Genomic DNA, 12864 nt, shown 5'->3' with positions numbered 1-12864 from the left:
TTCCACACAAAATATATAGTATATGTACTTATCATTGTGGTTGCTTCATCCTCGGTGCTCGCCAGTGGCTGCACTCTTCTGAATCGAGCTAACCCCCTAGCCATTAAAAGCATAATAGAAATACACAAGGTCCAGAGTTACAGGAAACATGAAAGAACAGAAAAGCGAGCCCAAGAACTGCAAGAAAACCCCACTCATCACCGAAACATGCACCATGGGGGCAAACACATGGACAAAATACAAATTAGAACAAGACCAACAAAAAAAGCCAAAATAACATCGACTAAAACTAAATCATCCAGAGAAGATCTTCAAGTAGTCCTCCCTTCATTCGATGGGTTGTTGGGCTGCACCGCAGATCCCTGTCAAGTTTAGCGTGTTGGTGTGAAGAAGCTCTGCTCCAGTATTGAGTGTCATAGTATCATTCTCCTTTCGAGACCTGCCCGGTAAATAAGTGAAGTGCAAGCAGAGAAAACAATCTCAAAAGAGGACTCAACTTCTTTACAGAAGGAACAACTAGGATTACTAGGTCATGTTCTATGTTTCATGACACGTCTAGTTAGAACAACATCTTGGAACATTTGCCATAAGAAGATTTGAATCTTCATAGGCAGCTTGGCTTCCTGGATCCATTTATAGTGACAACCATCAAGGGGTTTCTCCAGCCATTTATACATGGACTTAGTTGGGTACTTGACATTTTATTAAAGGCCCTAGTAAATAGTATCATGACCAGTAGTTGAAACTATAGTGACCATTCTTTTCACAAGGCTTGGAGCAACATCTAATTCTCTATTAGATCCAATATGCAACACTTCTTTTCTATAGGATGCACTAATGATGGTTCCTGTGTGCAATAATATACATTTTAACAAATAAATTACTATAGGCAAACTAAGAAAATCAAGAGGAGCTGACATGTGAGGGTAAAACTCTTTGAACAAGTGCAAGTGAAATTTATCAAACGACACAAGGCTAGTGCCCTGAGATACTTTGTCTCACCGATGGCCAAATGGTGGCTCATAAAACTTGGAAATGAGTGGACTTACAGTGGGGGTCTAATTTAGCTCGCCAATTTATCAAGGGAGAAGTGGTGTGTGCTGGCTGTGGGAGAGAAGAAACACTGGTACAAAAATTCTGGCTCTGCCCACATGTGATCATGGTCTGGAACCTTGTTAGAGAAGTCACATGATCACCGCTGATAACCCCACATAGTTGTACTTCGCTCTCGCAGTTGAGGAATTGCATCCTAGACTGGTTAGTTTCTGCAAATGATCAGGCGAAAGCAATTATGATGCAAACGATCTATCAAATTTGGATGGCAAGAAATGATGCACGAGATGGGAAAAAATGGGTGAGTCAAGGATGATCGCTGAGAAAGTGAACTTTTATTTACAAGAATGAAAAGAAGCGAATTCCTCTGCAAGAGTGCGCAAGGTGTTTTCACTGTAGCACCAACATGTGGTCCTAGCCCAACGAAGGTTTTGCAATCTCCGCTAAGGATAAAAGCGCATATTGGTCGCCCCATCATATGACTTCATAACATACACGCCGGGTCATTTGTTGGTCTACAAGGTGGACATCACAATAAATACAACTAATCCCGAATAGAAAAGATAAATAGTAAGAGATAACATTATGACAAACATATGTCATTACATAAATATTTCACCAAACAGAGGTCAACATACCCACATTACACTAATCATTGCAGCGGAAGAAGAAAGAGATTCGAGTACAGATAAGATGCAAGAGAAATAAGCAATGTCTACTCTTCTAATCCTAGACTGATAAGTTGGATCCCATCCTAATGATCCTCGTCGAAGAAGAACTCCACGTAGAGAGTACCACACTCCCACCTTAAAATAACATTTTACCTGTAATTGCACCTGGTGTTGTTGTGGTATCCGCAAGTTAATGAAACTCAACAATAACATTGCCAAGGGTACTAAGACTAACATCACTTGTGGGTAGGATTTTGTTAAGTTGTGAGGTTGCAGCAAGCAGCTAAGCAATGTAAACCATCTGCGAATACAAGAACAAGATAAGAGAAACCTACGCATAAGGGGGCACAACTAGTTGATCAAGAAATGATCTTGAACACATGCCTACAAGACATTCATAACCCCATCGTGCCCTCTTCTAGCTTGCATACCCAGAAGAAGAGACAGTCACCCTACGCACATGGTTGGCACTTTTAGTTATTAGTTGAAGTTCTCTAGAACTGCATTATAAATTTCCAAGTCGCCCATAAACGTGGGCACGGCTTTCCGAAAGATTTAACCTGCAGGGGTGCTTCCAACTTCCCATTATAAATTCCGCATGCATACTCATTCCTCCAAGTTCAAGGCCGTTAGAGCCTAGAATCCGTTCTGGGAGTACAGAGTAACAAGTTCCTCTACCTAATGACTAATCCAGAAAGGCCTCCCGGTGGGTCAAGATCCCGATCAGAGCTGATGTATCTCGTGACCTAGTCCCATCTGTCTATATGTTGAGCTTACGGCTGCCCAAACCCCGAGTTCCCTATGGTGTCCCCGCACACTGCTAGGTATTTTGCATCTACGCCCTCAGCACTGGCACCCCTGTTTGTTATGAAAATGAATCCTCGGGTTGATCACTCCCTATGCAAGTTTTAGTTCTGTTGGAAAATTTTAGTACCAACATTGAGACATCTGGAAGAGTTCAACGCTAGATAAAGGGATTTGAGGGGCCCCATAGTACCCGACACATGAAAGGATGCACTCACCAAGGAACATAATAGCAAGTATAACGAAAACGAGGGTGACCAAATGGAACAAAATGCCGGGGCATGGGCCTAAGTCTTCCACCCTTAGTCAATGCTTGGACGGTAGGGAGGGAAGTGAAGCCTATGGGCGGACATGGCAAATACCTTTCTATAGCTACGGGCGGTAGAAAAAAGTGGCGGGAAACGTGTCGGCGATTGTCGCGAGGAGTTGGCACACGGGGACCTCCATTAATTGACTCACTTCCCGGTGAGATGAGTGTATGGCTGTCTGCACCACTGACCGTGCGCGCGCGGGGTGGGGGGTGGGGGGAGGGAAACTTTCTTCCCGCGCGAGCGGTTGGCCATGGAGCACGCTAGAAAGCAACATCCCGCAACCTCCAAATAGTCTTGTGTGCTCGATATGAAGCGGTCTTCATAAATTATGATGATCCAGAGCGGAATGACGACTGTACTAGACCGAATGTTGCGACCGAAATCATTATATTGACAATTATTATGTCCATTGATCCGATATACTCCCATTTGCTATAGTCGGCTCTAAGTCTAGCATTTTAGGTTCGTTATTTAGAGTTGGAAAATGACTGGCCGGTACTAAGTCAAGTGCGCTGGCTTCATTCCAAGCTCTACGCTATTTTCTACCGCGCCCTAGTCCATCTTTCTTTTTCGAAACGGAACCTGATCCATCTTATGATTTGAACAGTTGAAGCTAATTATTTCGCTTACGTCTCTGGCGGCTCACGGCAAGGAACAAGAGTTCAGTCGTTGGTTTAGCGTGATCGGCAAGAACCCTATAAGTACTCACTGGAGCAATGATATTCCTACGTACGTACTGATTTTACAAGAAGTCAAGTCCTCGTGTTAGTTGGTCAATCTGACGACATGCAAATAACCTAGTACCTTGAGTTTTGTACAACTTTGACTTAGGAACAGGATTTCCGTGTAAACAATGCTTGGATTTTTTTTCCCGCTCTTTCCGTACAACTGTAGTACTCCCGTCCGAGTATCGGGCGTCGTGAGCAGTGATCACCGATGATTGCCGGAAGTTGATGAGTTCTTTTGGCAAGATGACTATAAGTCATTGTGTGCATGAAGCCAATGGGTGTACCCATGAACTTGCTCGTTTTAGTTTTGAGGGACAGGAATACGGGGTGTGGAATGATAAACCTCCGGACTTCCTGATCCCATTCATTGTAAAGGACATGCTTGCTACCTAAATACAGTTGCCAAACTTCAAAAAGAAAATTTGCTCAACAATATACCTTAATAACGCGCTGATGTTTTCTTTGAGAGGTTGTCAGATCAAATTATTTTTCTGCCAACATGCACTATTGTTTAGTGAATAATAAACCTCAATAACGCGCTTGTTGGTAGGAATGAACGAACATTTTCTTTCACTAAAAAAACTATGTCCAATAAATGCTTCAGAATTGTCATGCAAAAACAGACAAGTTTGTCCACTAGTGCAGTACCGGGCAATAACACCGGTTCATAAGGCCCTTTAGTGCCGGTTTAGTAACCGGCACTAAAGTGTGGACACTAAAGCCCCCCTCCCTTTAGTACCGGTTCAGCACGAACCGGTGCTAAAGGGAAACCACGTGGCACGAGCCAGCTCCGGGGGCCGGGAGCCCTTTAGTACCGGTTGGTAACACCAACCGGTACTAAATGTTCGTGGGTTTTGTTTTATTTGTTATTTTTCAATTAAATTTATGTTATCAATTTAATTTAGGATTGTTTTACGTTATAATGAGTTGTAGTCGTCATCATCATCATCATCATCATCGCATATTAATAAATAAATAAACTCTAGCTAGCTAAAAATCATCGTAGTCGTCTAATTACCACTATTTAATCATCATAGTCATTACTGCTAGCTATCTAATCATCACCAACACTGGCTAGCTTAAAGAGGAAACATTCACTTTGTGACAGAAGCAAAGATATCATCGAGTTCAACATAATCATCACCAACACCGGAGTTCAGGACACGGACATGAGACAAGTACTAATTAAGAGCATGAACTAGTAGCTACTCCTGCTGCTCCCTCTCGGGTAGAATAGCATAGAACATGTATAGCTCTCCTGATTCATCATACTGGAGCATGCAGATGAATCTATCTCCTAATCTTGGGTTGCGCTTCTCCTTACTGCCCCCTAGTACTTCTCTGCGATCGTTAACAATTTTGCTCCAATCTTTCACTATTAAGCATTCTTCGCTTTCAGAAATCCTGAATGCACTCATGTGCAATGTAGGATATCTTGGTCGTAAGCTAACCATTGACATGTCACCTTTAGTCTCGATCCACTGAGGCACAACTGTCATCGGAAGTCCCTGTTGAAGAACATCGTATATAGTAATTAATATACTAAGCAATGAAAGTTTAGCTTCAAAAATAATGTATACAAAAGATGCACTAATTAAGGACAAATAGTTAAAATCTTACCATCTTTCGATTATAGATGTGACCGTAGTTCAATACGATCACCATTGGTCGCATATTTTGAGTACTAACATTTCTAAGTTCAGGAAAAAATTTGTCTTGACAGTATTAAGATCCTCAAGCCATGAAACATAATGACTTATCTCCTCGCAGTTTAGTTGAGCCCCGGGGCAGTAGTAGGTCCTGTCTACCAAGCGCCGGACATATTTCCTTCAACCGAAATAAGCTGACAATACAAATTAGTTGTCAACTATTTTGAATAAACTGTATCAAAGACATAAACATATGCATGCATGGTTGAGAAAAACTCACATAATGATAGAACTGAAGGCGTTTACACATCGACCCAGATGTCTATATTACCTTCAATATCATCTTCCGAACGAATATCAAAGGTGATAACCATATCAGGCTCAAATGCATAAGCCTTGCATAGTGCTTGCCAAGTTTTGCATTCAAAATGGGTATGTATCTCCATTATATAATTTGACGTTGAAAATATACACATGCTCCGTCTTCAAGTAAACTCTTTTTACCTCCATATCATCTATAGCACTAAAACCTATCTTATCCAAGACAAAGATTCTTGCATGGCAGGGGATGCGCTAGTAGAATAGTGAAAATTTAAAATTATAAGTTGAAGCAAATGAAGCATAAGTTTTGCATTCAAATAATAATTATTGGCAAAGTGACTTACTGTATCAACTTCGAATGTCTCATCCAGCTTGATGCTGAAGCGCCCACCATCAACAAGGAAATTTTTGTCGCACAGGCCGCGCTGGTCTTCACACTGTTCGCACATAATGAAATCTTTTTCGTCGTCAGATGACATTTCCTATGTTCATATAGATGAAACATTAAACACCTATTATTATCTAACATTAATTAATATCTAGCCAAATATATATTCATCTAACATTTGACATTAATATATCTAACTATATTCATCTCTAACAATTGACATTACTATATATTTAACTTTTTTATCTAATTCATCTAACATTTGACATTAATCTAACATTTATATAAATTCAAAATATATAAAAAAATTAAATAAACAGAAAAACTCATTAACAAATAACAGAAAAATTAAATAAACAGAAAAATTAAATAAACAGAAAAACTCATTAACAAATAACAGAAAAACTTATTACTAAAAATAAACTAGTTATATTAATTATTGAACTAGTTCAAATCTCATATACCTAAATAAACTAGTTTGACAATTTTCTTACTAAAAATAAATTAGTTATATTAATTATTCAACTAGTTCAAATCTCTAGTTCGACAATTTTCTTACTAAAAATAAACTAGTTCGACTAATGTGTGTGTATGTGTGTGTACGTATATATATGTGTGTGTATATGTGTGTATGTGTGCGGCCCCGTACGCCGCCGCCCCGTACGTACGAGCGGGGGCGGCGGCGTACGTATGAGCGGGGGCGGCGGCGTACGTATGAGCGGGGGCGGCGGCGTACGGGGCCGGGTGCGACGACGACGGACGACGGCGCGGCGGGTACGCGAGAGCGAGAGACGTACGGGACCGCGGCGGGATGACGACGGACGGCGGCGTGCGGCGTTCGGGGCGGCGGCGCGAGACGGCGACGGGCGGCGACGACGACGACGGGCGACGGGCAGCGACGACGGGTTCGAGCGGCGCGCGAGAGGTTGGAGACGAAAGAAGTGGGGAGATCTAACTAAATTTTCGTAAGTGCAGTATATATGCTCCAACCGGTACTAAAGGCCAACTTTGGCCAGGCCAAGAGGCGGGAAGAGCAGGCCTTTAGTACCGGTTGATGGCTCCAACCGGTACTAAAGGGTGGTCTTTAGTACCGGTTGGAGCTACCAACCGGTACTAAAGGCCTCGCGCTGCCACCCTAAAGTTTAGTCCCACCTCGCCGGGCGAAGGGCAGCCGCACTGGTTTATAAACCCAGCCGCGGCTACCTCTTCGAACTCCTCTATATAGCAGGCTTGTGGGCCTAAATTCTGCGCGCTGCCCTGTGAGTCTGCTGGGCCTTTAAGGCCTGTAATTGCACTCCCATGGCCTAGCAGGCCCACAGGGCAGCGCCCCAATTTTTTTATAGTTTTTTTCTTTTCTGCTTTATTTTCTTCTATTTATTTCTGCGTAGTTTTTTGTATAATTTTTTCTTTTCTGTTATATTTATTTTCTTCTATTTTTTTGTGAATAGTTTTTCATCTAGTCTGCTTTATTTGTTCTTCTATTTATTTCTGAGTAGTTTTTTCTTTTCTGCTATATTTATTTTGTTCTATTTATTTCTGAGTAGTTTTTTATATAGTTTTTTTTCTTTTTAGCTATAGTTTTTTTCTTTTCTGCTATTTTTTCTTTTCTGTAAAACTTGATGGTCAAAATCTGGAGTTATAACCAAATTTAAAAAAAAAGAAATGCCGACGTGCAATTAGTTTTTCATAACAGAAGAAGTCCGAAGTTGTAATAAGTTATTAAAAATAAAAAAGAGGTGCAATGCTCGTTAATTTGCTTCAAGCCTTTCGGAATAGTGTAAACTGCACTGCGCATAACTTCGTGCAATCTACCATATTCCTGAAGGCTTGAAGCTAAGCAACATGAGCATTGAGCCTCTTCTTCATCGTCTCTGCACTCAGGGCTTATAAACCGCTCCTAGTCCCTCTCTCTTCGCGAGGTGGGACTAAAAACAACTTGCCATAACCTCTTTAGTAACGGTTCGTGGTACGAACCGGCACTAAATGATGATGGTGGGGCCATAGCCTGACCGCAGGCTGACACAGCCTCTTTAGTACCGGTTCGTGGTACGAACCGGTACTAAAGGTTCGCAACGAACTGGTACTATTGATCGCCGCCACGAACCGGCACTAATGTACACATTAGTGCCGTCTCTAATTCAAACCGGCACTAATGTGCTTCACGTTTGACCCTTTTTCTACTAATGGTCGTGCTATTACATAAGAATTTGCCATGTTCTAAATTTAAAATGGTCTAGTTGCATAAAATATTGTTATAAAATTGTCGCACTGCAGAGTAATTCTCATGCGTTTCAAGGATTTACCATGATTGCAGCATGGAGAATTGTAAGCCAAATAAACAAGATATTGAATATTGCCATGCTTAATTAGGTTTTGCCGTGTTGGGTTGACTTAAAATGCTACGTTTTTTTCTTTCCAAAATGGTTCCTGAGTGAACCAATTACTATCGTTATCTCATAGTTCACCCAAAGGATGCATTTGGAAAAGACATGCAAGAGGCCGTTCGCTTAGAATTCTTTAAAATCTGATATTTTCTAGATGCATTCATTTGAGCGACAAGTAGTATGAATCAAAGAGAGTATCAGATTTTTAGCATTTTGACAGCTATATATGTCTCGAAAGTTGTGGAGAATCCCCAAGTCATCGTTGCTAACCGTCGAGCTGATCTACTTGTTTGTACGGCCAAACTTTACGTCGTGAGATAACGAGTGGTTTTCACAGATTTACGGGAGGCAGACCACCACACTGATATTCATTCACGTTGTTTGCACAGTAAAACGGGAATGGACTTCGCCAAGGAAGTTGTCGTTCAGGCGGCGCTGTCCGAGATCCTTGGCCGCATCTTCTCCTCCCTGCTAGACGGCCTTCGCCGGCCGACCGACGGTGGCGCCAGGGACGCGCACCGCCGGCGGCTGGAGCGGTTGCTTGGCAGTATTGGCAGCATGGTCGAGGAGGCGGAAGGGCGGCACATCAACAACCACCAACTGCTCGGCCACCTCAAGGTCCTCACCGAGGGCATGTACCGCGCCCGCTTCGCCCTCGAGGCGGCCGACCTCGACGACGCCCATGACGCCGACGCCACGGACGACGACGGTGACCACATCGTCCGGCGCCGCTCGCTCGCGCTGCTCTCGCCGTTCAACAGGGCGAAGCGTTCCCGCATCACGAGCCTGATCTGGGGAGCTGGCGCTGGCGCCGGGGACAACGACGGTAGGTCGATGCAGAGGTTGGCGGCCGCCAGCGAAGAGCTGGAGGGCCTGACGCACGACTGCACGAGGGAGTTCGTGCTTCTCGTCCAGGGGTACCCGCGCAAAGTGCACCGGGCGGTGCGGACGACGCTGTACATGGACCGCTGCGTGTTCGGACGGCACGTCGAGACGGAGCGCATCGTCGACTTCCTCCTGCAGCAACATGGCGGATACCTGAGCGCGCTCGCCGTCGTCGGCGCCAAGAAGGTCGGGAAGACCACGGTCGTCAAGCACGCCTGTGGGGACGAGCGCGTGCGGGGCCACTTTGCGCGCGTCGAGTGGTTCGAGACGCCAGAAGTCGTGAAGGCGGGAGGCCAGCCGGGGCAGACCGCGTGGGAGAGCGACGGACCGGAGTATCTCGCCGGCGTGCGCCGCATCATCAGCGAGCCGCGGGAAGGCCGATCGCTCCTCGTGTTCGACGACGCCTGGCCGGTCGACGCGTCGGCCTGGCGCGAGCTCGCATCGTCGACCACCACGGGCGCGGGCGACTGCAAACTCATCTTCACGTGCCGCGACGCCGACCTCGCCCGGGACATGAGCACGGCGGCGGAGCCGGTGGTGCTGGGCAAGGCCCCGATGGAGGAGTACTGGTACTACTTCAAGGCGTTCGCGTTCGGCGGCGGTGCGGACCCCAGGGACCACCCTCGGGCCGCGGCGGTCGGCCGGGAGATCTGCGAGCGGCTCGACCGCACGTACCTCGACGCCAGGGTGCTGGGTGGGCTGCTCGGGGCCAACCTCGGCGACGCACCGTTCTGGCGCCGCATGCTGGCGGCCCTCGCGCGGTGCGAGCGGCGGCCGCTTCACGTCGGCGTCCTGCTCGAGCTCCTCCCCGTGAACGGCAGGAGGCTGCAGTCGTACGGCTACTGCCGGAGCCCGCCGAATGTCACCGTGCAGGACGTGCTCGGCGGGAGGGCCAGCGGCGGCTCCGATGAGGATGGCTCGATGACCGTCCATCTCTGCAGGGAGACGCTGTACATGGATCACTGGTACAGCATCACTTTCAAGAAGTACTAGGTTGCCTCCCGGCCGTGTCGGGACAGCTTAAGGGCCAGTTCTTTTCGTCCTATAATTCTGGAGAATTGTGATTCTGGAAATTGCCCGCAGAATCGTCTGCCCACAGAATTGTCTGTCCAGTTCTTTTTTGTAATTTTAACATGTAATTGTTGTATGAGGTCGCTCGGTGGGGCTGGCCCGGTGACATATTGGCTGTAATTTGAGTCCCCAATTGGGGTAGTAGTTCAAACCGAACAATTTTCTTTTAAGGGCCCGGCTAGAATTGCCAGAATTGCCGAGTTTCCATGATTCTCAAATACACTAGCGATTCTGATAATTCTCGGATGATTCCTGGGGAAGAAACGAGTTCTTTTGCGATTGTGATTCTCCGGCCAGTAATTCTTCAGAATTGAGCCAAAAAAACTGGGCCTTAGTTCGTGGCAATAAATAGTTACAATAACTAAATGTAAGTCGCCGTATTTAGAATTTGGGTCAGTTCATTTCGCGTGAAGAAGGGTTATCGAAGAAGGCTACCCCATTATCTATCTTAGGATATAGGAGTGATGCAAGTTCGCCTGAAAAAACTGACCCTCACCGGGACTAGAGGGATGGCCGGGGCAACATGGCGATAGGAGGCGGTTATATGAAAAAGAAGAGCAAGAGTGTGTGTAACCCGAATGTCATTGGAAATGTTGTATATACTTTTTTGCATGGTAATACGCGTCTCGGTTATATCAAAAGATTATGGTATAAGTTGCGTACATACCAATCTGGCAAAACTGGAAGAATCCTCTGAGCTTGCCTTCACACCTGAGCTCGACACGTCTCCAATGCTGATATGCAACTTTGCGGACATCCAAGATGGCTCGCCAAAGACGAAACCATTACTGTTGAACGATTAGACCGGGGCAACACCCCGGACACATCATCGAACTCCAGATCTGGCACCATGACTAAGACGTTGAAGAAGAAAATCATATCTGCCATCCACGGACCACAAACCCAGCACACGATCCATCATCTTCTAGATACAGCCGATGCAGACCACAATCTACATCCGCTCATGGATTACCTCCCAAGCTCCGCGCCGACGCTGGAGTAAAAACCATCGCAACGGCGGAGCCCGAGGACATAGGTCCACCACGAGGATACTGCCGCCGCAACGCCATCCTTATTTGAATAGACTGGTTTTCAGAACCATCCCAAACCATAGGACCGATCGCCTTGTCAAAATAGGATCAAAGGAATCTTTATTCAGCGTCATCATTGCCGATGCCGAAGCCATGACGATGAACAATCTAAAAACCTAAACTACAAGAGTCTAAACATGATCCACACGCGTGAATCCGGCGACCCCCCTCACCACTGATGACCGAGGTCGCCGGCGGAAGAGAGCCGCCGGAGGACAGCGTGAGTCAGAAAAGCTAGACTTGCGCTATTCCCTATTGTTTTTCTTTTATGAAATGGTATTCCCTATTGTTGTATGTACTTGTCATTGTGTCTGTTGTTGGTGACTTGGTGTCTAGGAGGACTGGGCCGTACAAGTCAAGTGCCCCGGCTCCACTGCAAACTCTACGATATTACCTGCCGCCTAATCCATCTTACAAATTGATATTAATGGTAGAAGAAAATTAATTAACTTGTCTACGTCTGTAGCGGGCAAACGGGAAAGGAATAGAAGTCAAGTCATCGGCCTTCATAGTCAAGAAACATGAGTCAAGTCGTTTGTCCCACCGAACCATGAATTGTTACAAAAACAGTGATATCTTGCAATTTTTCAGGATTCATTCCAGACCTTTCGATAATGTGCTGATTGTCAAGTTGCCCCTATAAATACTCACCCGAGCAATGCTACTCCTACGTACACACAAGTCAAATTTATTGTACAAAAAACTTCCAAACTTTTTTGACTTTTTCTTTAATCATCAAGAATAATAATTCATATGAGGTGTATATACATCCAACAACCAAAGGGTATTTCCCACGAGATCACCATGCAGGACATGCTCGGCGGAAGGGCCATTGACGGCTCCGACGATGATGGCTTGATGACCGCCCATCTTTGCAAGGAGCGTTGTACATGGATCACTGGTACAACATCACTTTCAAGAAGAACTAGGTTGCCCCTGTCGGGACAGCTTAATTTCGTCGCAATAGAACTCATTACAAATGTTCTACAGATGTGTGTACTTTAGACTCTATGTGATCATACAGTTGGTTGCAAAGGTGACATTTGGATGTTTTGATTTTTCAAACAGCTTGTAGTTTTTAGAACTGCCATAAATGAAGAGTTTTCTTCAAGACATTGACAAAGGTGCTGATACGCCTCGCTGGGACTGAGCTTACGCTAATTTCAAGTGGGCCCAGTGATGAAGCTATATATGTAGGGTAGGGTCATGGATCTGTCCAACATACCCTCCTCAAGGACATCTCTACAAGGAATTAGAAGCACTCGAAGAGAAACCATCATCCACTCAACCATGAAGATGTGCTCACTCGACCACCTTGAAGACACTCGACCACCAGAAGATGAGAAACCTTCCACTCTGCAACGGTCAGGGTTTAAACCATAGCTTTATGAGCATTTACAACACTTTACTTCAGACGTTACCAGTAACGCTCCTCCTTTATGGGCATTGAACCTTGTGTAACGGAGGGGAGCTGGGGTCCTGGCGCACTCTATATAAGCCACCCCCTC

The 12864-nt window shown here is 45.4% G+C and overlaps 1 protein-coding gene across 1 annotated transcript; it reads left to right on the top strand.

The window, feature by feature from the left end:
- The first annotated feature begins 8708 nt into the window (after positions 1 to 8708).
- On the top strand, positions 8709 to 10187 carry LOC123153575 (disease resistance protein RGA2). Its single transcript, XM_044572636.1, has one exon. It carries the CDS (start codon positions 8709 to 8711, stop codon positions 10185 to 10187), a length of 1479 nt encoding a protein of 492 aa, XP_044428571.1.
- Positions 10188 to 12864: the final 2677 nt, after the last annotated feature.

Source organism: Triticum aestivum, chromosome 7A (genome assembly GCF_018294505.1).
Source record: "Triticum aestivum cultivar Chinese Spring chromosome 7A, IWGSC CS RefSeq v2.1, whole genome shotgun sequence".
Classification (NCBI taxonomy): Eukaryota; Viridiplantae; Streptophyta; class Magnoliopsida; order Poales; family Poaceae; genus Triticum; species Triticum aestivum.
Note: the sequence above shows the minus strand (reverse complement) of the source record. Positions and strands in the feature narration are given on the sequence as shown.

Excerpts from the sequence above, each read along its gene's own strand:
- LOC123153575 (XM_044572636.1), top strand. The coding sequence starts at position 8,709 with ATGGACTTCGCCAAGGAAGTTGTCGTTCAGGCGGCGCTGTCCGAGATC.